A 27679-nucleotide genomic window follows, 5' to 3' on the forward strand; every position below is an offset into this window, starting at 1 on the left:
TTTACAGCTCTTATCCGCACAATCAATACATCAAACGCGATCTTCGTGGCAGCACGATGCGTGCTGCCATTTGTTTACATTAGTAGCGGTTGTCACTTTTCAAGCACATAATGTTGGGGCTCAGCGGTTAAGGCTCTGGGTTACTCTGGGTCACTGACCGAAATGTCAGGGTTTCAAGCCCCAGTACCGTCAAGATTCCACTGTTGGGCCCTTGAGCAAGGCCCTTGACCCTATCTGCTCCAGGGGTGCTGTTTCATGGCTCATGACCCTGCGCTTAGTTGGGATATACGAAAATAACTGCATTTCATTGGCTCTGTACCTGTACTCTGCACAATGACAATAAAGTCAAATCTTAATCTTAAAGACATGACTACATGCTATAGATTAAAACCGATTTAGAAGTCTATAATAGTCTGACACAATATGATCTCTATACTCTGCAGGGAAAATTCACCACATCCAGTGATGTGTGGGCTTTTGGTGTGACCCTTTGGGAGATGCTTACCTTCTGTAAAGAGCAGCCCTACTCACAGCTATCAGACGAGCAGGTCATTGAAAATACAGGGGAGTTCTTTCGGGATCAAAGGAGACAGGTACAAAAATAGTAAACTGCTTTTGTGTTTTAAAGAGATCTTCTGATTTATCTGAAATCTGATCCCTCTTATTCAGCCTTACCACATCTATACCTTATTTCAGGGTGGTATATAATAGTTCTGAATATATTCTTATTGTCAGATATACCTGCCCCAGCCGCCAATGTGTCCTGACCCCATCTACAAGCTCATGTTGAGCAGCTGGCACAGGAATACCAAAGAACGTCCATCCTTCCATGAGATTTATTGCACCCTACTGGAGTGCAAGCCATAGCGTTCACATTTGTGCTAACCGTGGCACCTTCAGAGACATTTCAGTGTGCCCACAGGACTCCAATCAACCACACGCTACAACAGGCACTTACAACTTCCCTTATATAGTCAGATAGATAAGAATACATTATTCTTTTGTAGCAATTTTCACTGTGAGTGTGCAAATACAAACTAATATATATTGTACAAATAAACTATGCAGTTTTATATACACCACAACTAATTGCATTTGGCTGGCATACAATAACTGTGTAGCACTAGGCCAAATAAATGTAGCAATGAATTTAGGCACCATTAACACCAAAGAATAGGATTTTTACACAATGTGTATTTTCTCCAGATAACTCTATTCTATCTAAAATATCTATCTGAATTAGAAGCAATTATTTTATTTTTTTTTAAAGTTATAAACAAACCGTATTTCCATCTTAATGTTGTTTTCATTATTTTGAGGCCAAAGACAGCTTGAATGTAAATAAGAATGCATTTTAATTGACATTCAGATTCAGCTTTGGTTTTATCTTTATGTCTTTGTGCATATGTTCATCTCATTTATCTAGAAATATTTTGTTATTTTACATATTCTGTTTTTTTTTTTCTTTATTCTATTCTGTAGTAAGCTGAAAAAACACTTTCAACCAAGTGGATTAACCATTTTAAAAAGTAAATGTATCTGGTTTTCACTGAATTTCAAAACGAAAATCTGAAAAAGCAAACCTAATATGGTGTAAACTTTTCCATTGGTCAAGACATTGTAAAATGTTTAATAGTGGTATCTTGCAACCAGGCACGTGCACACATAGACATCAAAAGGGGCTTGAGCACCTGCCCTTTTTATTCCTGGAGAGAAAGTGCCCTTTTTTCTGGGGTGCTTTTTTTAAAAAAAAAAATTTTTTTAAATAATATATATTCCTGTTTGTGCAGAATGCGCACAGCTTCCCTGTCAAGCAAATATATTTATTGAATAGTGTATATAAATATCGGGTCAGGAGTTCTGAATTGCGTGAGATTGAGGAAGATCAAATTAATTAACTTTTTTAATTATTTTTTTAAAAAGGAAGTCAGAGTTGTGTTAATATATATACTTTGTTTAAAAAAAGTAAAAAAATATGTAATTATGAGAAGTGCCCTTTTTTTCACTTGAGCCCCTGCCCCTCAAAATGTCTGTGCACGTCCCTGCCTGCAACTACCTACATATAGTGTTAATATTTTAATGAATTACATAATGTGTTTGTTCTTTCCCTCATGTTATTCTCTAGAATCTCATTATGATGGTTAAGACTTGTAATGGTGAAATTTAAGTTGTTTTTGTTTTTCTTTGCCCAATACAACTTTTGAATCATGAAATGTTAATAGCTGAAATTTCAGCATTCTAATTTTTGTAAATGAGATATACATTTTCAAATTCTTTTACAGAAATCACTCACTTACTTGCATGATTTTGGATTAAATCCAGTGTAATAACATTACTTTAATACTAATCTCACTTTTTTTTTATTGTTCGTTTGATGTCCAATGTCTTCATTTATTCTGTTTGGGAATGATTATCAAGGTACACCACAGGGAGCATTATGCACATTGATTATTGTCTGTTTAATGTTGAAGATCTATAGAGCAAATGAAAATAAGCTTTACTTCAGCTGTTTTGTCTTATTTTTTTATAAATGTATATTGGTACAAGGTGGTGCTGAAGATTTTGTTGGATAAATACTAGATTTGTATTGAACAGATGCACTATGATGGTTTACAGTACGTTGTGATGTGTTTTGGGATGTGAAAAGTGCTGCAAATTGGACACTTGTAATTAATTTGTTTACATGTAAATCATTTTTGGAAGGTCACTCTCTATGACCATAATAATGAAATTTTGTGCACCTTTTGTTGTGATATCTACCAAACCATAAGAAGTGATTTGGATCTGGGTTGAAGGTCAATAGCAATATTTATAGCTGTAGTTTAACATTCTTGACATGACTGTTGAAGTTGCATTTTAGATAGGTCTATGCTTCATTTATTCACTTTTCATGTCTATTTACAAATGGAATAAGTTCTCGTGTATCAATTAACCTTACAAACAGCCCTTTCTTAGGTTATGAGCTTGTTTATAAAAAGCTGCAAATATTCCACATTCTTCTTAATAAGGTCTTGTGAAGAGAGGAAATAAACATGTATCATAGTTTACTCTCTTGCACATTGACAATGTCATACCACAAGGAATGGGGGAAACTGGATGTTTTTTGTTCATAGGAAAATTTCCAAAATTTGTTCATTTAATCCTTGAAATACTATCTTAGTACCATCTCTATTGTTCACTTTCTTGCTGTATTCCTTAAATAGCAATCATGTTTTTCACTGATATTGTACATGTTAAGGAATTGTACATATTATAGTCTTTAAAATTGTAGTCTGGACATTTTATAATTATGTAACAACGAATTTCATACTGACAGAAGACTTTCACATTTTTAAAATGCGTAAGGGATTTTATCTGTCAGATAAAATATGTGGTGACTAAATTGGACATTTGTGTATAGTTTACAATATTAATGTCGATGCCAAGAAATACATTAATTTAAACATTATGTATACTCAAAAGCGTAAATAAAACCCTTTTAAAAGTTGTGATTTACTGGTCAACAGATCATGTCACTTCTAGTTTTCGACGATTGGTTGGTCTGTTCTGAAAGTGGCTAATGCTTGATTGGTCAGAGTAGATCTCACGTCAAAGAAAGGAAGCCGGTGATTGGTCGATAGATGTGTGACCTCCAATCACACCATGGTGGCGGTGCAAACTCCTACACAAACGCCCACCAAAAACACATTAGCTGTCTCGAAAGGAAAAGTACGGAATAGAAGGAGTACATCGTATATATTTTATATGAATGTGTAGACAGGATGAAGAAAGTAGTGCTGGTAACCGGTGCAAACAGGTAACAAAACCTTATTATCCTTAAAAATAATGTTGCCTTAATATATTCGCATTACTAATATACAGTAGTTACAATAGTTTGACAACTCTGCTTTAAATCAGGTTGCTTTTGTAGTCATGAAAAATGTTTCACTGTCTTCTCAAAGAAATATTATTCCTTAAGGCATTTGCTAAAAGAAAGACATTTAAAAAAGAAAGAAATGGCCATTCATATTTTATATTGCATAATTCAGCATACTACACTGTACTAACTGCTTATTATATAATAAACACGCTATGCATACACACTATATAAATGTATACTATACTATACACTTACCTGTACATACTATACTACATATGTGTGCTCATGCCCTCATTATAACTGTGTGTGTGTGTGTGTGTGTGTGTGTGTGTGTGTGTGTGTGTGGGTCCAGTGGTATAGGCCTTGCCCTGTGTGAGCGTCTACTTACCCAGGATGCCCAGGCTCAGCTCTGTCTGGCCTGCAGGAACATGCAGAGAGCTGAGGCTGCTCGACAGGCTCTTCTACTGTCTCACCCTCAAGCTCATATTTCTCTACTGCACCTAGATGTTGGCAACATGCACTCTGTGGTCAGGGCTGCTGGCGAGTTCAAACAGAAGTAAGAGGTCACAGCACCCACTTACCAACATTTACTATATTTGTGAATAGGCTTATTTCACCCCAAAATTAAAATTCTATCATTTACTCGCCCTAATGTTGTTCAAAACAGTATGATATTCTATCTTTAGTGGAACACAAAAGGAGAAATTCTGAAGAATATTTGCTTCTCTTTGTACAGTCGTACATTACTTTCAGTTGAGCGAAAGACCAAGATTTAAGCTGTTATTCACTGAAATTCTTTCCCTCCACAGTTGCTCTCAAATCTCAGTTTGTAGAAACTTGGCACCTCACAATTGATTAAGAGACACTCTGTTTGTGGTCTTTGTGGTTTCATTTTATTATACAACCTTCAGTACTGTAACTATGCCAGAAGCAATGTAGTACAGGATGTTTCTGAAAACTTGGGGACTCTTTGCGAGAATTTGTTCAGCAATTATAGATAAATATTTATATAAAAAATGTTTGTTAGTCAGCACCCTTACTACTTAGAATGATACGACTAGTACAGCACATTTGAAATCCCAAGTCTGATTAACTAACTTTAAGATTTTATTAAACGTTTATATAATTGTATGAATTGACTAACTTTAGCTTATACTTTTATTTATTTGAACAGGTACAACAGATTGGACTATCTGTACCTCAATGCTGGAATCATGCCTAATCCAAAGGTAGATCACAAAGCCTTTTATAAAGGCCTCTTTTCCAGGTACAGTTTATTTATGTCTCTCTATATAGAGTGTATTGTTTCTGTATTATTGCATATTATGTCTAACAAAGCAAGTTAGTCCTTCTTTACACCCCCCAGTTGAAAATCCAAAGTTTTCTAAATAGCCAGAGTAATTGAAAAAAAACATAATACTCATACTACATTTGAAAATAATTTAGTATGCAGTATACATATAAATTTCATAAAGGTATTTTTTTGTATGCTTGTGATACCCAGATAATTAGATTAAATGAAAATTGTGCACAATGTAATGCATCTATTATGTGCTATTGATTTAGTACTATACCATTTAAAACATGTATTGTTGCATACTGTGCTCATATTTTCAAAAATAGCATCCATGTTACAGTATATGCTAATTTGGCAGGCAGAATGCTCTATGATAGTTGGTTACATTAAACATAGCTGAAGTCTGTGATATAGTCCATTGTTAATTTATTAAATTTTTTTCCCCCAACAGAAATGTGGTTCATATGTTAGCCACAGGAGAGGGTATTCTGACCCAAGAAGATAAGGTCACACCCATTGGTTTACAGGAGGTGTTTGCAACTAATCTTTTTGGTCATTTCCTTCTGGTACGTTGCTGAGATAGAAATAGCCAAATGTATATACAAGCAAAGTCTATTATTCACAAATAAAATAGACATGTCTGATATTGTTTCACTATTGTTTCTGTAGGCTACGCATGCTATGTCCACATTAATCTGGATAAATTTAAAAAAAGGTGTTTTTGTTTTCGAAATGCTCTCTCCATCCACACAGCCATTTTCAAACGTTTTCCAAAAGCTGCTCGTCCACACAGAAACGTCTGAATATGCTTAAATCCCCTTACTGCACATCCGAAACAGCAATTCCAAGTAATCTTCCCTATGTTTTTGAATGAATGCAATGTGAAGGTAACATTAGTACCATTTATCTTTAACAATGCTATCAAAGTGGATAGCAGGCACAAAAACGCCACTACAACATGGGCCGCCATTTTGATTGTTTTGGGTTGAATGGATCACATGACAACAAATACATCAACGTGTTTGAAAATCTCAGTTTTCCCTGTCCACACTACAACTCAAAGATGGTGTTTTCAAATGTATTCACTCGGGAGAGCGTTTTCGAAAAGCTCAGTTTTCGCTGGATAAAAACGCTGTCACAGTGTTGACGGAAGGCCAAAATGTAGCGAAAACAATGCATTTTCAAACGAAAACCTATTAATGTGGGCATGGCCTAAAATGCAGCAGTTGTTTGTTCAAGCAGTTTGAAAATGGCAGTTATGTTTATCAACATTCAAAATTCAACTGACAACTTTAGAATATTTTAAATGTTGGTGTTTGTTTGGGCAGTTTGAAAATGACAGTTATGTTACTTTTCCCAAAATTCTAAATCCAACAGCCCACTTTTGAATTTTTCAAATGTTTGTGTTTGTTGGGGTAGTTTGAAAATGACAGTTATGTTTCCCAACATTCAAAATCCAACAGCCAGCTTTAGAATTTTTCAAATATTGGTGTTTGTTGCGGTAGTTTGAAAATTACACGTTTTCAAACATTCTAAGTTTAACAGCCAACATTAGAATGCTTAAAATGTTATCATTTGTTGGGGAAGTTTGAAAATGACAATTATGTTTCCAAAGATCTCACCAACAGCCAACTTTAGAATGTTTGAAATGATGCTGTTTGTTGGTGTTTCTTGGGGCTGTGTGAGTTAACCGGATGAGAGCAAAATATGACTGTGCTAGAATACAACAATGCTCACAATATCTTTTGTATTTTCCTGTAAAAGCAAATGAATAACCTGCATCATAAAGATGTCCAAGAACAAGATTCCATCCACGTATAAGTGACAGGATATATGTCACTGTTGTCAATAGCGTGTAACCTGGCAGCTGCTAATCAATAATTAATCTGAACATAATCATTTGAAAGTTATTTCTCAGTTCTCAAATTACAGCCTTCCTTGGGAAGTGTTTGCAAACATAAAGTGATAGTTCACCCCAAAATTTAAATTCTTTCATTATGTCATCCCTGATGTGCATGATTTACTTTCTTCTGCTGAACACAAACAAAGATTTTAGAAGTATATTTCAGCTCTGTAGGTCCATACAATGCAGGTGAATGGTGATCAGACCTTTCAAGCTTCTGTCACTTGAAAGTGAAAGTGGAGATTTATAGTAAAAAATAATTAAAAAATGTATCTGTTTCTCATCCAAAGTTGCATCGCTTCAGAAGCCATATATTAGACCACTGGAGTCGTATGGATTAATTTGATGCTGCCTTTATGTGATTTTTGGAGCTTCAAAGGTCTGGCCACCATTTACAGAAATGAAATATTCTTCTAAAAATCTTTATTTGTGTTCAGCAGAAGAAAGGATGTCATACACAACTGGTATGGCATGAAAGTGAGCAAATGATGAGAGAATTTTCATTTTTGAGTGAACTATCCCTTAGCTTTTTCATTTGCACAAAGGCATCTGTCATTAGTGATGGAAGCTATAGTTGGGGCAGCACTGTTTTCTTCAGATGCTTCTTTATACAGTTGAGGTATTGTGGATCAGGTGGCTTTGACATTAAAGTTGCAATAGATGTCACACTCTGTGTCCACGAAGGCCAGACGAGACACTTTTAGGACAGAACAGATGGCTTGTATTTCTATTCAAGTTGCCCTCTGTTTTCTCTCTGTTTCTGTTTCTCTCTCTCTCTCTCTCTCTCTCTCTCACTCTCTGTCACATACAAACTTACACATTTAAATTATTTTTTTATTATTATTTGTCAGCCATTTATTTTAAAGAGGTAGTTCACCCAAAATTAAAAATGTTGTATGTTGTTCCAAACATCTCCATGTAGCATCTTCTTTCCATACATTAAAAGTGAGCGATGATTGAGGCTTTCAATCTGCTCAACGTCTTCTTTTCTGTTTCATGGAAGAAATAATTCATACAGGTTTGGAATAATATGAAGGTGAGAAAAAGTGTTTAACCACTCCCTTTTCCTGCAGAGCAACTCTCAAAACCACAGTTGTCAGTGTGTGGTTCAAATGAATGATTTATCAATTAATTCAGTCAATGTTCAAAGCAAACCTGTTTAAAATTACTTAAATAGATATAACTTGATATTACCTTATCAAGTAACTTTGTAATATTTCTACAGGCCTCACATTACTTACAAAATCATCTCCACTGATCCATCATTAGCATCTAAAAAATGTCAAAAACATCTTAAGCAGTACTTTCACTGATCTCACTGCATTTATTGCACTGTGACAGGTGAGGGAGCTGGAGCCCTTATTGTGCCAGGGGGACCACAACTCTGTAGTGATCTGGACATCCTCCAGTAATGCCAGGCGATCAGCTTTTAGTCTAGATGACGTGCAGCATCAGAAAGGCCATGAACCCTACAGCTCCTCCAAATATGCCTCAGACCTACTTAGCCTAGCCCTAAACCGTCACTACAATAGCCGGGTAAGTGGACCCTCAGTTCCCATTAGAACTTGATAGCCTTTTTAAGGGTGCAGCTATCTGCCCCAGCAGATGTAAACAGGAAAAGGCATTTAGAAATAGAAAATTAGATATTTTATTTGACATACAGATATTTTGTAGAACCGCACTACAAAACATTTTAAAATGGGTTTTGTTATATGACATGTTTTATGTTTTCATCATTTCACTAATGATGACAGACAATTGTTACTTGATTTAGTAAATCATACTAATCGGTTCACAGGGTCTATACTCATCAGTGATCTGTCCTGGACTAGTGATGACTAACCTCACCTATGGCATTCTACCTTCATTCTTCTGGACCATCATCATGCCAATAATGTGGCTGGCATGTCACCCATTTGTTTTCAAATTGTTGCTGTACTTCTTGTGTAATATCATCAAAATGGCAGAGCAGGAAATTCTCACAAAAAGAGAATTATTATTCTCTTTTATTTGTGCTTCCACTTATACATGTGTGTGTCAGAGTTAATGTCTGATGACCTTTTGTGTGTCCTGTCATTTTAGATAAGGATATTCACCAACACTTTTACCCTCACACCTTATAATGGAGCAGAGGCTTTGGTATGTACCAAGACCACCCCAAATATTTATAGAATCAACTTTAATAATTACAATCGCATCTTCTGCAACTTTATAGGACCACACACTCAGATAAAAGGTAGTGTGCAGGTATATTTTTGTTCCCAGAGAAACAAAACATATAAATGTACATTTGAAGGTACACAATATGCCCTCATTATATACCCAAAAGGAGTTATGAACATTAAAAAAATTATAAGCAAGTGTAACAAATCCCTTAGTTCCAAGGAATGAGGAAGTGGGAGACAGCGGACTGTGTTCAAATGAAACAGTTCTTTAATTGTAGGTTAATTGTTGCTTTTTCAGCAACACACTGCACACAGGCACACACACAGGCGGTTCAAGCACTACTCACTCTCTCATCTGCCACCGTCTCCTCCCCTTTTATCTCCATCACAGCTCACTGGAAACACAAACAGGTGTTAGCACAGGTGTAAATCCTTAACAACTCACTCTCCACAGATCAGCGCTCTATCACACCTCCACCTCCACATGCCCGTCCACATACTGTCCGTCCAGTATGTTGACGGGTCTGGTGTTCCCTTTTTAGTAGATCAGTCAGCGGGCTGGTGACATCCAAATATTTAGGTACAAACCTACGATAATAGCCAGCCAGCCCCAGGAACTGTCTCACCGTCTTTTTGATCTTGGGTCTAGGACAAGCCGCAATAGCTGCTGTTTTATCAATTTGGGGACGCACTAGACCATGACCCAAGTGGAAACCCAGATACCATACTTCCACCCATCCAACTGCACACTTCCTCGGATTCGCTGTGAGTCCTGCCCTTCTCAGCGATCTCAGGATGGCCCTCAGATGCTGGATATACCGCTGCCAATCATTGCTTTAAATAATAATATCATCCAGGTTGGCAGCGACATATGAGAATTTTATCCATGAGTCGTTGAAACGTAGCCAGAGCCCTAAACAAACTGAACTGAAGAGTAACAAATTGGTGTAAGCCAAATGGATTAGAAAAAAAAATATTCTTAAGACATGGGAGTCAAGGGGATCTGCCAATTCGTTAAATCCAGTGTCGAATATAAGCGACCCACACCTAACCAATCGAGCAGTACATCAATGCGAGACATTGGGTTCACGTTGAATTTGGACACCATGTTAACTACTCTGTAGTCCACACAAAACCATCGGACTTCAGTACCAAAACCACCGGGCTGTCCCAGTCACTGTGGGACTCCTCGATCACACCCATATTGAGCATGGTTGTGAGTTCTTCCCGGACCACTTTTTATATATATATATATATATATATACATATATAATCGAACTAGTTTATTAAACTTGTATGTAAGTTGCAGAAAAAATGGCTCAGTCTCATCCATAATTGTCTGAGCTTCACCTCTTTCTCATCTGTTTTCATCTATTGTTTTTTATTTCAGTTTTGCCTGTTCATGCAGAAACCTGAGTCACTGGATCCGATGGCCAAATATCACAGTTTGACCTCTGGGCTTGGAAACAATTACACCCTGCCATGCAAGGTCAGAACTGACAATCACTTAAGGCTTTACCTCTCCTCTGTATGTTGGGCCCGGTTTTAATTGCAGAAAATCAATTCTAGACAACCGTAATTTAGGCTATTATATATTGTGTTAGCTCTTACAAGGAATGATTAGACTGCATTTTTCAACTGTTGATCTAGTAAAAGTTCATAAAATAAAATTATGAATTATCACAAAATTATCACATGCTTTGATGGTGATATCACCTGCTTTTGATGTGTTTCCAGATGGATATTGATGAAAACATGTCAGAGGCCCTCTATGTAAAGTTATTACAACTTGAAGATACAGTACGGAAGAAACTTATTGACGAGGATACAGATATTAAAATAGAAAAATAAATATACACACTGGAGACGAATAGATCTCTCACACATTTCATTGTTTGAGATGCTCTCTAAGGAATGGATAAAGATATATGTACTTACATACATCATGAATATTATTACCTTTTCATCTTTTAAAATACTTAATAAAAAATAGGTTTTATAGGATATCTAGCATGTCTATGATGTTATTTATGACAGTACATCTTGTCATTCACCCATGTTTTTACCTTTATTAAAACTAATATACTTCTACATTATTTTACAATTTATATTGGGTTTATTGACGCTGTGTTTACCGATGGTTATTACAATGTATTTACTGTGAACAGTGAACAGTCTCTGTATGGTCATTTGGGTAGACATCTGTAAGGTCATGTATCTTTCATTTATTTTACACTACTTTTCCTGTCCAGTTTTTGGAAATGCCACCAAATGAGCTTTGATTTACAGAAAATCTTTCTAATAACATATATGTTTACATAAATAAATAGATAGATTTTGCAGCTCATATTGTTTTTTAATCTCTTTGTGGTGAAAACAAGTCCTTGCCCCGGCCCCACTGAGCTTGTGCTCTGACTAGGGTGATGTCACTGCTATGGGAACTGGGCCAAAATCAGCATACCCTGGTGTGAGGGACACTTAAACTGCCCTGTCATCATTTTCCAATGAATGATAGTGCACATGGAACTATCATGCTATCATTTGTAATTCACTTAGATTGCAAAGTGTAAGCTGTATGTTTAAATTGTTTATTTAAAAATTTCAATGCCACATTGAATTCAAAACATTCTACAAAAATGTAATTCAGTTGACACCTGACACTTCTGTTACCACTCAAAGCAAAGGCAACACAATGATATAAATTGCAGTGGTAACAATAATTGCTTTTACTACTCAGCATTAAATTAACATAATTAGCAGAATCTAATGGTTGCAAATCTTTAAAGGAGAGTTGTCAATGTAGATGAGGGATTGCATGGATAAATGAATTGCCATGGTAATGAAGATCAAAGAGATGCTCTTCCATGTTAATCAAGAAACATAAATGCATTAACCAACTTGATGTGTGTTTGCAATTTTAAAGGGATAGTTCACCCAAAAATATGAAATTCTCTCATCATATTCTCACCCTCATCCTATCCCAGATGTGTATGGCCTTCTGTCTTCTGCAGAACACATACAATGATTTTTAAAAGAATATCTCAGCTCTGCTGGTCCTTATAATATAAGTGAATTGTGACCATACCTTTGAAGCGCCAAAAATAAACAAAATAAAAAGTAAACGCCACATAAAAGTAACACTTAAGGCTCCAGTGGTTAAATCCATATATTCAGAAGCAATATGATAGGTGTGGGTGAGAAACAGATCAATAATTAAGTTATTATTATTTTATTTTTTACCACAAATCTCACATATCACATTTTTTAAAAGTGAAAGTGTAGATTTATTGTAAAAAAACAAAAACAAAAAAAAAGGACTGAAATATTGATCTGTTTCACACCAAGTGATATTTGGTCACAAAGACAGCAGAATAGGGGAAAACACATTGTTATTAATATAGTAATCACAGTATAATAAGCTTTAATATATGTAACATGAACACTAACCATTTCCCAAATGGATTTAACCCATCAGGTGCCTTTAATTGCTTTGAAGATTATATTATCACATCAGGTTTTGACAGCACTCGTAATACAACACACTGATTTGTCAATCATACCTTTGCCCTGAAGCTGGAGTTCTCTGGAGAAGAGTGCAGTTGTAGCCTACAATATTCAGATAAATTGCTAATAATAGCTAAGTACACTAATGAGACTGGAAACACTGTGAGCTGTTCTCATGAAACTTGAAAATATTAATCTACAATATAAGACGAAGCAATATAACATCTGTGTGTCGGTTGATCCATACATTCAGAGCTGGCCAAAATATTTCAGACTAGTTGTCTGAATATCTCCAGGATCTGCAAAGATCTGATGCAATGAGACTTGTGAAAAACTTCCAGTGTCGCACTCTTTGTCTGTTGCAGTTTGGGTTTCTGAATGCCAAGACCATGCCACAAAAGTACACATTTGGCATCTCTGTTGCATGCGAGACTAGCATTTGTGCAAATAAATACACTGTTAACGCAAACAAATGTGTGATTATATGGTGATATAGCCTACCTGAAAGTCTGCTCATAAATCACATTCGCCCCCTTCAGCCCTCTACCTGAGCAGGTAATAACCGCCCCTCCCTGGGTTTGTTGTTGTTATGCAGAGTTCTGCACTTTTCGAATAAAGGTCACGATTTGTCTTTGCATGGTGTGATATTTGAATCGAATACTAAATAAGCTGGTAACAACATGTTTTAACAACTGTGATTAAAAATATTAACAAACATTATATTTAATGCTTAACAGATCATTAATCAGTGTAAGTTTAGGTAGTTAGAAATGTCATAAAACTTTTAATCATATACTTTCACATATATTAATATTTGAATGTATATAATCATAACATGTTTAATAACTTAAAGTGAAGTCTTTCTTGCAAGTCAGTCCACTGTGGGCCATCTTTGGACACTCTCAGGAGGCTATTTCCAGTCATGCCAGCGCAGCTCCTATCTACTTGAATGGACACTGGAACACCGAAATCTCAAAAACGGCTTATGAGTACACAAAAGTTAAATTTTCTCTGTAAAGCAACTATAAAACAGTATGTACTGTATTATTAAAAGCATAAGCTGTACAAATAAATTTAACTGATGACAGGTGATGCCTGTACCTAAAAGGTGATTGGCTCTTTTACATGTAAGGTAGGGCTTCCATTCTACATCCGTTGGGCGCAAGAGCTCCTTGGTTGGGCATTCCAATTCCTCCCATTCATTTGAATAGAAGTGGCCTGTATATTCCATGATGCTTTGCGGGCGATGTGCGCGGAACTGCCGGTTAACCGTAAACAATCCTTTACAATGTTAACAATGTTATTGTGACAGGGCGGAGGGCGGGGCCGGGTCGTGATTATACACACGGTCCCTTATCAGGCTAATTAAGCCTCCGAGAGGGATAAGGGCCGATTGCGGACGGTGGTGCCACGAGAGAGAGATCGTTTACGGACATGTCTGTCATGTGTGTGTGTTTGTCTTTTGTTTAAGTTAATCATTAAAATATTGTTTATATCACCAGGCCGGTTCTCGCCTCCTCCTTTCCATTGAACTGCTTTACAGTTATGTACTAACAAAGCAATAAAAATGACAGAAACTTGAGAACAACTAATCACAAAATTATATAATCCCCACCTATCTGTTAATGATTATGGTTTTGAGGATGATGGCCAAATATTGCAAATATAAGCATTTTAGTTATTTTGCTGAGTCTTTATCCATCGATGGAAGAACCTGAGCAGACTAACCTGAAAAGCTATGTAGCCTATTAGCACCTTCACAGCTGTAAATTTGGACATGTTTTGAGAACTGTAGATAATTTATGTTTAAAGCATATTTTGAGTATTCAGAACCCAAAGAGTTTGTTTTATCAAGATTATGTACTTACTGCAGATACAGGGGAGGACCAGAAAGCAGGATGCTCATGTATTACAGGACTCAGGCGATGAGACTGTCATGCTGCTGTTTTCGGATAAAATACAATTATTTTGTGGGAGATGACTGTGTAGTAAGCTTAGAGTCATCATTGTGTAGTTTGATAAAATACGATTGTGAATTGTGTTTAAAAATAAGCAATTAAATAATAATTGTATTTATAACCCCAGTGAGCAAGCCGAAAGCGACTGTGTCAAGGAACACAAAACTCCATAAGATGTTGATTAATGGAGAAAAATAACCTTGGGAGAAACCAGACTCACTGTGAGGGCCAGTTCCCCTCTGGCTAACATCATAAATATAATGCCAGTATTATTATGCATAGTGCAAGTCATGGTTTAAAACTATCAATCTAAGTAAGTGTTAAGGGTCAGCGTTTAAACAAAGATTTTGTATGAATTGTAAAATTAATGACTAATGTCTTTGAAGACCATCCTGGATTAACTGCAGAAGTTCACATAGATGCAATTGTCCTTGTTAGTTGGTTGATGAAGGGTTTTGTTGGCAATTAATTGAAAGTCTATGTTGTCCATTTTAAGAGTGTAGTCCATCATTACACACAGGTGATGCAGGCAGAGATCAGTTAGGTTCAACAGTTCAACAGTCACAGTTCAACCTGGCCGGTAATTTCGGTGAGGTCTATCCTAAATCCAAGGTTCAGGCAATGGCATATGAAGGATCCCATGTCTTAGTTGGCATCAGTTCATCCTCTGAAGTCCATCATAATAGAATGAAGTGATGTTTGGCTGGCACAGGCTGCTATTAGTCAGCATCAATCAGCGACACGTTGCAGTGGAGTCCAACAGGAAGCAGGAATGGAGCTGGATCCAGACGGTTCTGGTGACCTCAGGATAGGAGTCCTGTGGTTGAGACAGGGAAACAAATAGAATAATATTAATTAAATGTATTGCTGAATTATAGATCACGATCAATGTTTCTGGTTTCTGGTTCCGGCAGACCTAACTAAAGCAGCCTAATTGTGAGTTGAAGGATAAGTTAGGTGTATGCCTGGATAATAGATGAGTCTTAAACTGAGTGAGTGTGCATCTCAAACTGTGTTAGGGAGACTATTCCATAGTTTAGTAACAAATATGAAAAGTATTCTCTACCTCCTTTTGTGGATTTTGATATTTTAGGAACTATTAACAGGCCAGAATTTTGTGATCGTAATGAACCTGATGAAATATAGCATGGTAGAAGGTCACTTAAATACTGCGGAGCTAGACCATTCAAAGCTTTGTACCTAGTTAACAGAATTTTAAAATTAATATGAAATTTAGTTGGTAGCCAATGTAACAACGATAAATGGGCTGATATGATCATATTTGTTGGTTCTTGTCAGCACGCTGGCTGCTGCATTTTGAACCAATTGAAGTTTATTTATTGATCTTGCTGGACATTTTCCCAGTAATGCATTACAATAATCTAGTCTTGAGGTCATGAACGCATGAATTAGTTTTTCGGCATCAGCAACAGAGAGCATGTGTCGTAATTTAGCAATATTTCTTAGGTGGAAGAATGCTGTTCTACAAACATTGGTAACTTGATTTTCAAAGGACAGATTGGTATCAAATATAACACCTAATTTCTTCGCTGTTCAAGACTATGTAACACTACATTCATCGAGAGTAGAATGGAATTGAGTAGAAGGAAATGTCTGGCCATCCAATCTTTTATTTAACTGATACACTCTGTTAATTTGGAGAATTGTAAAATTTCATCAGGTTTTGAAGAAATATAAAGTTGGTTATCGTTGTCATAAAAGTGGAAACTTATTCCACGATTCCTGATAATATCTCCCAGGAGAAGCATATACAAGGAGAAAAGCAGAGGCCCTAAAACTGACCCCTGCGGTACAATTGTTAGTTTATATACATAATATCCATATCTAAATGCTATATACTACATTAAATTTTTTAGTGTTGACTGAACAACTGATCCTGTTGAAAGAGTGAATTGATTATTCTTGTGTAGGAAATATGATGTCTTAGCAGCCACACAATAAAATGTATTGTACAAAAAGAACTACTTGCAATACAAATAAACATATTTATTAGGACATACATTATAAACATTGTACACAAAAGTTCAATGTTCTCTGTAAATCAATGATAAAACAGTATGTATTATTAAAACTAGCTATACAAATAAATGTAATTGATACTGGTAGAACTGTCTATGCTTCTCCATGGGTACAGTTGTTCACCAGGAATTCCACTTTTAAACATGATTTTTAAACAATGAGGATGAAATAATGCAGACTGATGGCTTCAACAAAGATATACAACCAATCAGCCACAACATTAAAACCCCCTACCTAATATCGCTTAGGTCCCCCTCGTGCCACCAAAACAGCTCTTACCCGTCGAGGCATGGACTCTGAATGTGTCCAGTGGTATCTGGCACCAAGACGTTAGCAGCAGATCCTTTAAACCTTGTAAGTTCCTCCATGGATCAGACTTGTTGGTCCAGCACATCCCATAGATGCTCAATCGGATTGAGATCTGGGGAATTTGGAGGCCAAGTCAACACCTTGAACTTTGTTATGTTCCTCAAACCATTCCTGAACAATTTTTGCAGTGTGGCAGGGTGCATTATCCTGCTGAAAGAGGCCATTGCCATTACTGTTGCCATGATTGGGTGTAAGTGGTCTGCAAAAATTTTTAGGTAGGTGGTACGTGTCAAAGTAACATCCATATGAATGCCAGGACCCACGGTTTACCAACAGAACATTGCCTAGTGCATCTCACTGTCTCCACCTGCCTGCCTTCTTCCCATAGTGCATCCTGCTGCCATCTCTTCCCCACGTAAATGATGCACACGCACATGGTTGTCCACATGATCTAAGAAAAAACGTTATTCATCAGACCAGGCCACCGTCTTCCATTGCACCATGGTCCAGTTCTAAAGCCCACATGCCCATTGTAGGCGCTTTTGGCAGTGGACTGGGGTCAGCATGGGCACTCTGACCGGTCTACGGCTATGTAGACCCATATGTAGCAAGCTGCAATGCATTGTATTTTCTGAAACCTTTCTATCATGGCCCAGCATTATGTTTTTCAGCAGTTTGTGCTACAGTAGCTTTTCAGTGTGATAGGATCAGACAGGCTAGCCTTCGCTCCCAATGCGCATCAATGAGCCTTGGGTGCCCACGACCCTGTCGCAGGTTCAACGGTTGAAATAGAATAATAGGGTTCAAATCAGAGCTATTATGAATGCAAACTTTAATACAGTGAAAAAGACACTCTATTAGCATAACATACACATTCTTTTCAATGTCGATGTACTAAAATAAAATATTTGATGTCATGAGTTTGCCTTCATTTACTATTACTATTATTTTGAATGTCCATGGAAAACAATTTTATTTTAATGTGATAACAATTTTACCTGGTCACAAAAAGTAGTCCATTAATTTACCTGATGAACTTTCACCTTTTGCTGACCCTTTATGCTTTGCAGAGCTAATGTGTGCTTCTAAATCACTTGCACCTTTATTAGCAACTGACACATAAGTGCCATCTTTTCATGTCATACATTCTGCTTCCTACGGATCTCGACCTGGACGAAAGCATGGGAATTTTGTGCGAAATCTTCTGAATTTTGCAATTTCGTTTGGGCATTGTTTCCACTCAGCTTTATTTTGCTGCTACTGTCAAGCACCTGTTTGATGCCGAACACAACAGCGCTTCGCGCGTTCGCACAGAGATTGACAGGCAGGAATTTGGCCAATAGTTGCTGCAAGCCTCTTATAATCGACCAAATGGTGTGCGAGAAGGCGGGACTTACAAAGAGGGGTTAAATCAATGCAAATATGTGCGCACACACAATGAAGTATTAGACCAGATGCACTTCAAAATGCAACTAAAGCCGAATCCCGCACATTTTCGCAAATTTAGAAATATGATCCCGGCCGAAAAAGAGAACATGTCCGGGAAAAAGAGGACGTATGTTCACTCTATGTTTAAGCTATTTTATGTTGCAAATAAAAAGTAGGCCTATACCACGTATGTTAAATTCTAGTATTACCATCGCCAAAGTAGCTATTAACATTGTAATGTGTGAACTTTTGTCCATCTTATTCTAACAAAATGGCACTGGTAATAATTTGGACGAGATAAACCATCTTGTTCTCAGACATGAAAGGTCCGCCTCTGGGACTTGAGTTTACTCTAGGATGAAACTAGCCTCCATGACCCCACATTCAGCGTTTATTATACACCTAGAAATCAACTGTCAAGAGAATATGCTTATAAATAATTATCTTGTGACAAGACACATGTTTTGCAATCAGATTGTCTGCTCATTATTGCTAAATTGTTGCTTTGATGGGGTTACTCCAGCTGCTTCAAAGCTATTAGAGCTGTTTAGCCTACATGCTTTCAAATTACGGGGTCATATACCTGCAGACACGGGCAAATGCTTTAAAAAAAAATAAGGCCCGTTGTCATGTTGTGCGACTACATATCCCATACGACTTTCCACTCAAAGTCCCGGATGTGTATCGCGCCGGAAGAGAAGCGTGAGTCTTTCCAGCCATCTTGTGGCATCTAGCAGCGAGCAGTTCGCTTAAGCCCCGTAGAATCGGAGGAGAATCCTGCTGAAAGGGCACCATCATGCCCGGACAAATGCAAGAAGGTTACGGCTGCGTCGTAACCAATCGGTTCGACCAGCTATTTGATGACGAAGAGGATCCGTTTGAGGTGTTAAAGCAGGCAGAAACCAAAAAGAAGGACGCGCCCGCTCCTGGTGCCGCACAGGCTACAAAGCAGGCCAAAAAGGAGTCACAGAAAGAAAGGAAAATCTCTCCTCCCGAGAAGAAGGAAGAGACACAAGCTCCTGTGCATATCAAGAAAGATGGTAAATGTTGCCTGAATTAGACACGTTTTTTATGCACATTTCAATAGTGATCCTTCTGCAAGAGGTGCCGCTAACCCCATGAGGTCATTAACATCACTATTGTTAAAGAGCCGCCTGACACTTCAAAATCTTTTAACACCTCAAGCAAGTGCTCTTTATTTCCATAGGTCATTTTTAAGTGACGCACATTCTATATAACCTGTTGCTACTTAATTACGTTCTAGATCCTTCACGTGAAGGCCCAATGCATTGCCATCAGTCGTATTGTTTGACGTTGGTTTTGTTGAAGCTCTTAGAGCGTCGGTCTGGTAAAAATCACGCAGTTTGTAATCTACAGGTAGAATCGGAATGCAGAGGCCGTTTTCACGGAGGTATTAGTCGCACGAGGGGTTGAGGACCGTAACGCTACTGAGATCGAGCAGTGCAACTCCCAACCTCGTGTTTGTTGCAAAAGTGCTTGTTCGTCCTCACAAACATGTCGCTCCCATTTACACTTTATATACAGACAAACGCCTTTAAATTTGCGTTTACATAATTATAATTGCTTTCTTTAAATAGTTAAATTACTTAAAAATAAAGCTTGTAATTGACTTAAATACATTGCATGTACTTCATTTTGGGCAATGCTGAATGTATGGTTGTTACAAATGGCAAGAAGTTTTTCGGGTGTCGGTAGCCCCGTTTGAGTGATCTGGACGAGAGTAGACAGCGGGCTCACGAACAGGTGCGCGCGGGCGGGACATCGTGCGCGAGAGAGCGTCTTGTCAGTAGGTGGAGGGTGGAATCAAGTCAATCACAAGAGGAGCAAACCATTATTATCCAGGCCAACAACGTCGAGTTTATGGCTTATGCAATGTTAAAACTAAGTGAAAAAAATACCAATTCCCCTCAACCCCTGCTTTATTTTTTGTTTAAAGGTAATACGAATAATAGACTACATTTTTAGCAGTTAAGTAAAATTAATAATGCTGTTGGCGTTGTTCATATCATTCTTGCGCTTTCAGGGTAGTGATGGGAAGATCGGATCATTTTACTGACATGAATCTCATTCTGTTAATTTGAGCAGAATTAAATTATAATGTTACATATTCAATAGCCAAATCCCCTCCAACGCGTCGACTTAAGCAAACTTTGAATATATTCCTGAATCTTCTTTTCATTCATTCTTTTGTCACATGACAGCCGTATGTGCATAGCGTATACGGCTGTCACGTGACAAAATAATGAACGACTCCGACCAAAAGTGTTGAAAGGTGAACTAATAGTTTCTGTTTCCCGTAGAGCGACTATGTGGTTTTCATGTAACAAATGAACGGAGGTTGTGCAATGCACATGCGTGGCCAAAATAAAATTTACGAATCACTCTGAAACTACTCGTTCGAGTCACATAAAAGACTCATTCAAAATGAAAGAATCGTTCATGAACAACCCATCGCTATTCCAGGTCATTTTAGTATTGCTCATAATGAAAGTTACGTTTTTCTTATGTTTACAGTTATTGTGCTCAATTTGGTTAAAATGGTGAATTTAAATGTGCACTCAGTGATTCCTGAGAAACACTGTTGCTATTTGAACTCTGTTTCCAAAATAATCAAATTCTCTCTCACTTTGCCCCCACCCCCCATCCCGTGCACGCACAAGAACCACCCTTGTTGCTGATTAGCTGGAGTAGTGTTGTTTGGATCGGTCTGTTTCTCTTTGTTTTTGTCCCATTTACAGAGCCAGGGATGTGTACAAATACTTGATTTTTTTTTTCAGCCCACCCACAGAACGGACAGCTAGCAGACAGTGTATTGGATTAGAATTACTGAGTGCACCTTAACTCTTTCCCCGCCAGCGTTTTTAAAAAAAAGTTGCCAGCCACCGCCAGGGTTTTTGACGATTTTCGCTAAATTTTAATGGCCCGCAGAATATTTTCTTCCATGAATATATGAAGATGCTATATATCAAAATAAAGATCTGAGCCTCTGCTTTTAGGCAAAAAAAACGATTTTATTTTATCTTCATTTGTTCTTTTTTTATTGCCACTTGAACAGAGGTAGGTTTTGTCAAAAACAACATTTCGGACAAAAAGCTGAGAAAAAGGCATTTTTATCAAACAAGTGCTTTAGTATTAGTATGGTGTTCCACTTCATGTTTGAGACGATCGCAGTCTGTTTCTTTGATCAAAGAGTTGCGTACTCTTTCAAAACATGCGCGCGGGTCTTCCTTACCATATACCACCTAAAACACGGATACCCGGAAAATTCCGTGTTTGGCGGGGAAGCGTTTTTTCATAAAACCCGGAACATTCCGTGTTTGGCGAGGAAAGAGTTAAAGTTGATTAAGGGGACCCCATGTCTTTTGTTTCAATGATTTCATGTTTTATTCCAGTATGAGATCATCTCACTCATCCATTGTTTTGTTTGCTACTTATTGGTATTACTGTGTCAGTTTTGTTTTTGTGTGTGTTTTGAAGGCGTGAGGAAAATGGGCCGCCGGCCGGAGCAGGAGGGTCAACCAGGGTCCCAGCAGCAGGGGGGTCAGGGGGAGGTTCGTCCCCCAGCAGACAGACGGCCTGACAGGAGGCCACCACGTGAACGGCGCTTTGACAAACCCACTGACAATAAACCTGCTGAGGGTGGAGAGTTCTCTGTGGAGAAGTGAGGCGATTGACCTTTTTTTGTTTGTAAATGCGCACGATTGATCCTTAGATGCTTTGCATTCAAAACATTTAATGCACCAGCATAACTATACTTGGGGTTTCTCAATGATTTGTACATTGTTTCTTATTTCAATTAATAATGTATTTCTAATAATTCATTGGATCTTGATAAGGGGGTCTCATCTTCATAGTTGCCATGGTTTCATAGCTGTCATGAATAACAGCGAGATCTACATTTAGATAATTTTACTGGGCAACGAGGAAAAATTCTGAAACATTTACGCAAACTCTTTTCAGGTCTGCTACCGACAGGCCGTTCCGGGGTCGTGGAGGTCCCAGAGGAGGACGCGGAGGCCGGGGCAGAGGTGTCGGCAGGAATGACGGCTTTGACTCGCGTGGTAAACGCGAATTTGACAGACACAGTGGCAGCGACCGATCGTGAGTCATTTGCATCCAGTTCTTAGCTCGAACGGTAGCTGTAGGGGCACTCATCTGTGACATTTCAATGCTAAATGTTAATTTTTGTTTCAGCAGCCTGAAAGCAGAAGAAAAACGTGGAGGGAGTGGATCTCATAATTGGGGCACTGTTAAGGATGACTTGAGGTCAGTGGAATGGCAGACACTTTATCCGTCAAGTGAACCAGCCATTGAAACATCTTTAGTGATGAATATGAATCACAGGTGCATTCAAAGCTTGTCAATGAAAGTTTCCTATGTAAATTGTATTTAATTGGATGCGTTTATATTCCCTACCCTGTTGCAGTGAGCTTGACCAATCAAATGTCACTGAGGACACCCCTGAGGGAGAGGAGCACCCACCTGCTGACTCAGAGAACAAGTGTGTACACTAATAGCCCTAAATTAGCACAACACTGCCGAGTCATTGCTTGCCATTTGCTGCATGCACTATTTGTTATCAAAAACGTAATGTCAAACTTTAGAGTTGAATGTAGGAACGCTTACATTTTAAAAGCACAACACATCCTTTGGCCTTTCCTCCAGCGTATGTTTACAGGTCAGTTGATAAAGGGGTAAACTTTATTCTTCCTAATTTACTTGTTAGGAAGAATGTCTTTCTGCATAGACAATTTGAAGCTCTAACTCTTTTTTTATTTAATGTTCTCTTAGGGAGAATGAGGTTGAGGTTAAAGAAGAAGGCCCTAAGGAGATGACTCTAGATGAATGGAAAGCCCAGCAGGACAAAGAGAGAGCCAAGGTGGAATTCAATATTCGCAAGGCCAATGAGGGAGCTGACTGGAATAAAGGATATGTTCTGCACAAATCTAAGGCTGGGGATGTACGTAAAACAATCACTTTACTCTGTGTTTCATTACTCTACATGCACATAAAATGATCTATTCAAGTGTAGAATTAATAGCCTCAGCCCTTTTTTTTTTTTATAGGTTTGTATACCATTTTGAATTGAATTTTTTGCTGTATACCTTCCAATCTCCAACACCTTTTTACAGACTTTTTTTAGCCTGGTGTGGCCATATGGCAACTATTTCACTTTCTCACCTTTTTAGAAAAAGCTAAAATAATGCATTGTTGTAAATAAAAGTGCAGTCTTTATAGTTGCCAATAATATTATGTCAGAGATATAAGAGAATTTGTGTAAATTCTAAAAAGTAATGCAAATGTAAAAAATGCAGCAATGGAATACATTAAGACAATCCACATAAGATATTTTTTAAGAGTTTTTTTAAGGGGATGTAAGGCAGTGATTTAGCAAAATAATTTTCATGTTAAGAGTATAATAAATAATGTTTCAGTTTAAGGCATTTCATGCAAATGAAATGAACAGCCTCACTGCTGGTTCAGGATTTATTTCTTGAGTTAATTCAGCATTTAATGTCAGTTGTTTAAAAAAAAAAAAATGCTTTCAGTGCTTTAGCGGCACCAATTGCATGGTTTTTGGTAACTGCAGTGGCTCCTGACACATAATCCGAAGCTCATATTTTATTGGTCAGGGCTTTTTTTTTTTGCTGGGCAAAGAAAATAAAAAATTGACAAACATTAAAAAAAAAAAAAAAACCCCGTTGGCACACAGATGTTTGCTCCAGGTGTGAATCGAAAATCCACATTTGGTGTGCAAAGCCTTAACTGGGGAGACACCTACCGATGTGCTCCACAAATTGCTCTATTGAAAACATTTTTGTTGGTTTATTCATCAAGTTTGTTTGTTTTTATATATATATATATTTATTTTTTTTAAGTGTAAAAATACATTATAAATTTCATTGGAGAAAAATGAAGCTAGTTTTTGGACCTACTTCCATTGTGGTACAGTTTGCTTATATATATATATATATATGCCAGAGCATATTATTATGAAGCTTAGACATGATATAATCAGAAAGGGGCTATTAATGGCAACATCAGTCTCATATTTTATGCATCCTTTCCTCTTGCACTCCAGAACTATTTCTTTTCAGTCCTTTTTCTCTTTTGTTTGTATGATGCCATTATTAATTTTTTTAATTTAAATACTCTTTAAAACTGTATAATTGAAAAAGATTGTATAATAATGTTGTTACAAATATTTTTTTAATCTCGCAGGCCTCTGCTGAAGATGATGATGATGAAGATGCTGCTGGGGATCACCACTTCCGTAGGCCAGCTAATGACATTACTTCCCAGCTGGAGATTAACTTTGGAGACTTGGGTCGCCCAGGACGTGGCCGTGGCGGTCCACGAGGTGGCAGAGGAGGTCGTGGGGCACCTGCTTCCAGACCACCCCGTGAACGCAGGCCAGACAAGGTACAATAAATTTACTATGCATACATGAGGTATTTAAGATTATTGTAGATTGTGTGTAAGGAGCAGTATGTGAAATGTTCCTACATCTCCCAAAGTGTTTTAAGGCTTTTTTTTTTTTTTTTTTTTTAAAGAGGGCGTACAACTGTACTAACCAGGTGTGACTTGATAAGTTGCCAACAATAAGTCATTTTTATGTCCTCGCTGAAAGCGACATACTGTGCAAATAAATACAGCTATGTGAAACAGGATTTTGAATCATTGAGATTTCCCACTGGGCGGACCTACCCAGCGTGAACAAATTTTGCAGTCATCAACTTTAAGGACAAAAATAATTACTGTGTAAGGGATTTGTTGCATTGCACCTGGCTAGGGCACTAAAGTGGGCCTCACACTAGCAAACTTCAAGCAACTTGATTTTGGCAGAGGGTGTCACACTTGTCGACTGTTTTGCTGAGATCTCTCTCTCTGCCGTCATTGGTATGACACACTTGCCGATATAAAATGGAGTAGTGACAGACATACCAACTCACAACAACTCTCTCTTGTAAAAGTGTGTGTTGTGTGTTTAGAAATTACTTCCTAAAAAGAGACTTTTTTTCAGATTTAGTTTTTACAGTCAATTGAAATGTGTATTTTTAAACCAAGTTGTCATATGAACAACCAGTAACTGAGTTTCATGTGCCTTATTTAAATATAACCGTAACAGTTCTTAGTTTATTTCTAAGTCAGTTATTTCAGTCGGTTCCGAATGATGCATAAGTTTTGTTGATTCACTAAAAAGAGCCAGTTCATAAGTCATTAATCAATCTACAGTTAAAACCCTTGAAATGTTTTATTTACATGTTGCAAAAATATATATTTTTTTGTGCTAGATGCACAGTAGTCTTTTTCTTTTCAAACATATGATAAAATGTGAGCGGCAGAGTAACTTAAAGGGGGTCGTCACTGACGGATGTGTCTGGCAGATGACATGGCACGTTTTAAAACAAAATACTTATTTTCAATGAAAGTAAGCATACCGCTGCTGTGCGTATGTTGGCAACGGCCAGCTGCGACTCCGGAGACTGAGAGAAACTCATGTAGTTTATCATTATTTATTACCCACATCATTATCAAAGGACAAGTATGTCTTTTAGTGGTTTGATAGAAATTGCTTCATTTCTTCTTGAAGTACAAAAAACCATGGTAACCTTTTGTGTTGATGGTGACTAGATTGACAACTTTCACATGCGAATTGACGAGTCGTTTTGTGTGTGTGCCTGGTTCTTCCCGTGAACTGCATCAGTAAATGTTCTCTTGTGGTATATAACACTCTCCCATAGCTATTACGCCAGACTAGATTAAACAGAAGGCCAATTTGCAGTGAATTAGAAAGCACACAGATTAGCCTTATAATTTAAATTGCGGTTTATTTTAATATATTGATGCACCTCAAAAACATTTCAGGAAAAGAATTGAGATATCGATTTTTGATGACATTTCTAATATATAAATATAATATAAAATAATTTTTCGGTGTAAGCCTAAATGTGGAAATCACTTGTGCCTGGATGGGTAGTGGACAGTGGTTATGGACTGTTTCCACTTGGTGCTTGGACAGGCATCGCAGACTAAACGTGAACTTTCAATTCACGTAAAAGACTATTCATGAACTCCAAAATATAACTTCAATCAACCAAACTCGTATCTTCCAAAAAAAAAGTGACTTGAAATCATCTTTTTGAGAGCATTTGAATGACTAAGGGTCATCAAAGACAACACAAAACATGCAGAAAGGCATCATATAAAGGTACACATCCTACAAATGGGACTGGATGGTCCACTAGTTGTCCAACAACAAACTAGTGAGTTTAATATTTTTAGCTGTGTTGCTTTTAAATGTATGAATTGAGAGACGCAACTTTTTGGAATGTTTAAGCGTGCTGAAAGTGCACTTCCATTTGTGTCAAGTATAACGTGGCCTTAAGACTGCTTTGTGATACTAATGCACAGATGAAAATATAAAAATGGTAAAATGGAAATACAGGTGCATGAGGTTACAAAAACTGAGCTCTCTTTGTATGTGTAGTTTACGATTAGAATTTGGCAGCATTTTGAAAGTATATTCTTTTCTGACTTTTTTGCAGTCCAGGTCAGAACATTGTGTTATACCTGCATTTATGTTCTACAAGTAGTGATGCCAGATCTTCTGAAATGTTAGACCTGGAATGGTTCAAATAGCCTGTTATTCTGTATCTGTTTCTTTAGGCAAGTGGAGTATCTGTCCCTAATGTGGATGACCCAGAGGCTTTCCCAGCCCTGGCTTAAAGCTCCCCAGACAGAGCTCAGCTCACCCAGGAGGGTCACTCCTCCATGGGTCCTTGTCGACAAGGCTTGCATGCTAATGGATCCTTCAGCAGATGAAATGATGGAAAACTGTCATCCATACCATTCACCCCTGAGGACTGAATTTTACCTGTTTTAGAAAAAAAGATGGGAAAAAAATTACAAAAAAAAAACAAAGAAAGGACTTCTTGCTATTCTGAAGCAAATTATTGGTTTGAGGTTTTGTATTTAGAAATAAGGTAGCAGGGATGTTTTCATACAGTGTTTCTTTTATTATTTTCCCCCCTCAGAAATTATGTATTGTTCATGGATTCCTTTGTACTGCTGCTTGAAAATATGAATCTCCAAAAATTGGTGTGAGCAGCGCACCATTTTGTCTTATGGTGTCGCATAGCTTGCTTGCTTATTAAACACAAATGCCTTCAAAACATGGTAGCCCTTTTCAGG

General features: G+C 37.5%; 3 protein-coding genes across 6 annotated transcripts in view; all 3 read left to right on the plus strand.

The window, feature by feature from the left end:
- LOC127647077 (discoidin domain-containing receptor 2-like) overlaps positions 1 to 3487 on the plus strand; it is a 60915-nt gene extending 57428 nt beyond the window's left edge. For all 3 annotated transcript variants that reach the window (XM_052131162.1, XM_052131160.1, XM_052131161.1), the window contains exons 16-17: positions 444 to 593; positions 736 to 3487. In XM_052131162.1, the coding sequence (XP_051987122.1) occupies positions 444 to 593; positions 736 to 867 (282 nt within the window). In that variant the 3' untranslated portion in view covers positions 868 to 3487. The remainder of the gene's footprint in view (positions 1 to 443; positions 594 to 735) is intronic.
- A 158-nt stretch (positions 3488 to 3645) lies between these two features.
- hsd17b7 (hydroxysteroid (17-beta) dehydrogenase 7) lies at positions 3646 to 11505 on the plus strand. The gene is made up of 9 exons (XM_052131169.1): positions 3646 to 3796; positions 4212 to 4415; positions 5034 to 5126; positions 5608 to 5722; positions 8401 to 8595; positions 8858 to 8962; positions 9142 to 9198; positions 10615 to 10713; positions 10962 to 11505. The coding sequence occupies exons 1-9, from the start codon at positions 3762 to 3764 to the stop codon at positions 11073 to 11075; spliced, it is 1017 nt and encodes a 338-aa protein (XP_051987129.1). The 5' UTR covers positions 3646 to 3761; the 3' UTR covers positions 11076 to 11505.
- Positions 11506 to 19183: 7678 nt separating this feature from the next.
- On the plus strand, positions 19184 to 27567 carry LOC127647081 (plasminogen activator inhibitor 1 RNA-binding protein-like). Of its 2 annotated transcripts, none has more exons than XM_052131167.1 (8): positions 19184 to 19503; positions 21962 to 22145; positions 22445 to 22585; positions 22679 to 22750; positions 22911 to 22985; positions 23276 to 23444; positions 24707 to 24907; positions 27155 to 27567. In XM_052131167.1, exons 1-8 carry the CDS (start codon positions 19260 to 19262, stop codon positions 27212 to 27214), a joined length of 1146 nt encoding a protein of 381 aa, XP_051987127.1. In that variant the 5' UTR covers positions 19184 to 19259; the 3' UTR covers positions 27215 to 27567. The 2 variants fall into 2 exon arrangements, with proteins under 2 accessions (XP_051987127.1, XP_051987128.1); XM_052131168.1 differs by having other exon boundaries at positions 19185 to 19503; positions 22682 to 22750.
- The last annotated feature ends 112 nt before the right edge of the window (positions 27568 to 27679 follow it).

Source organism: Xyrauchen texanus, chromosome 7 (assembly GCF_025860055.1).
Source record: "Xyrauchen texanus isolate HMW12.3.18 chromosome 7, RBS_HiC_50CHRs, whole genome shotgun sequence".
Taxonomy (NCBI): Eukaryota; Metazoa; Chordata; class Actinopteri; order Cypriniformes; family Catostomidae; genus Xyrauchen; species Xyrauchen texanus.

Coding starts and splice junctions, on each gene's coding strand:
- hsd17b7 (XM_052131169.1), top strand. CDS start 3,762: ATGAAGAAAGTAGTGCTGGTAACCGGTGCAAACAG. Junction 5,723..8,400: donor TTTTTGGTCATTTCCTTCTG/GTACGTTGCTGA, acceptor GCACTGTGACAG/GTGAGGGAGCTGGAGCCCTT. Junction 9,199..10,614: donor ATAATGGAGCAGAGGCTTTG/GTATGTACCAAG, acceptor TTTTTATTTCAG/TTTTGCCTGTTCATGCAGAA.
- LOC127647081 (XM_052131167.1), top strand. CDS start 19,260: ATGCCCGGACAAATGCAAGAAGGTTACGGCTGCGTCGTAACCAATCGG. Junction 22,146..22,444: donor GGAGAGTTCTCTGTGGAGAA/GTGAGGCGATTG, acceptor AACTCTTTTCAG/GTCTGCTACCGACAGGCCGT. Junction 22,586..22,678: donor CACAGTGGCAGCGACCGATC/GTGAGTCATTTG, acceptor TTTTTGTTTCAG/CAGCCTGAAAGCAGAAGAAA.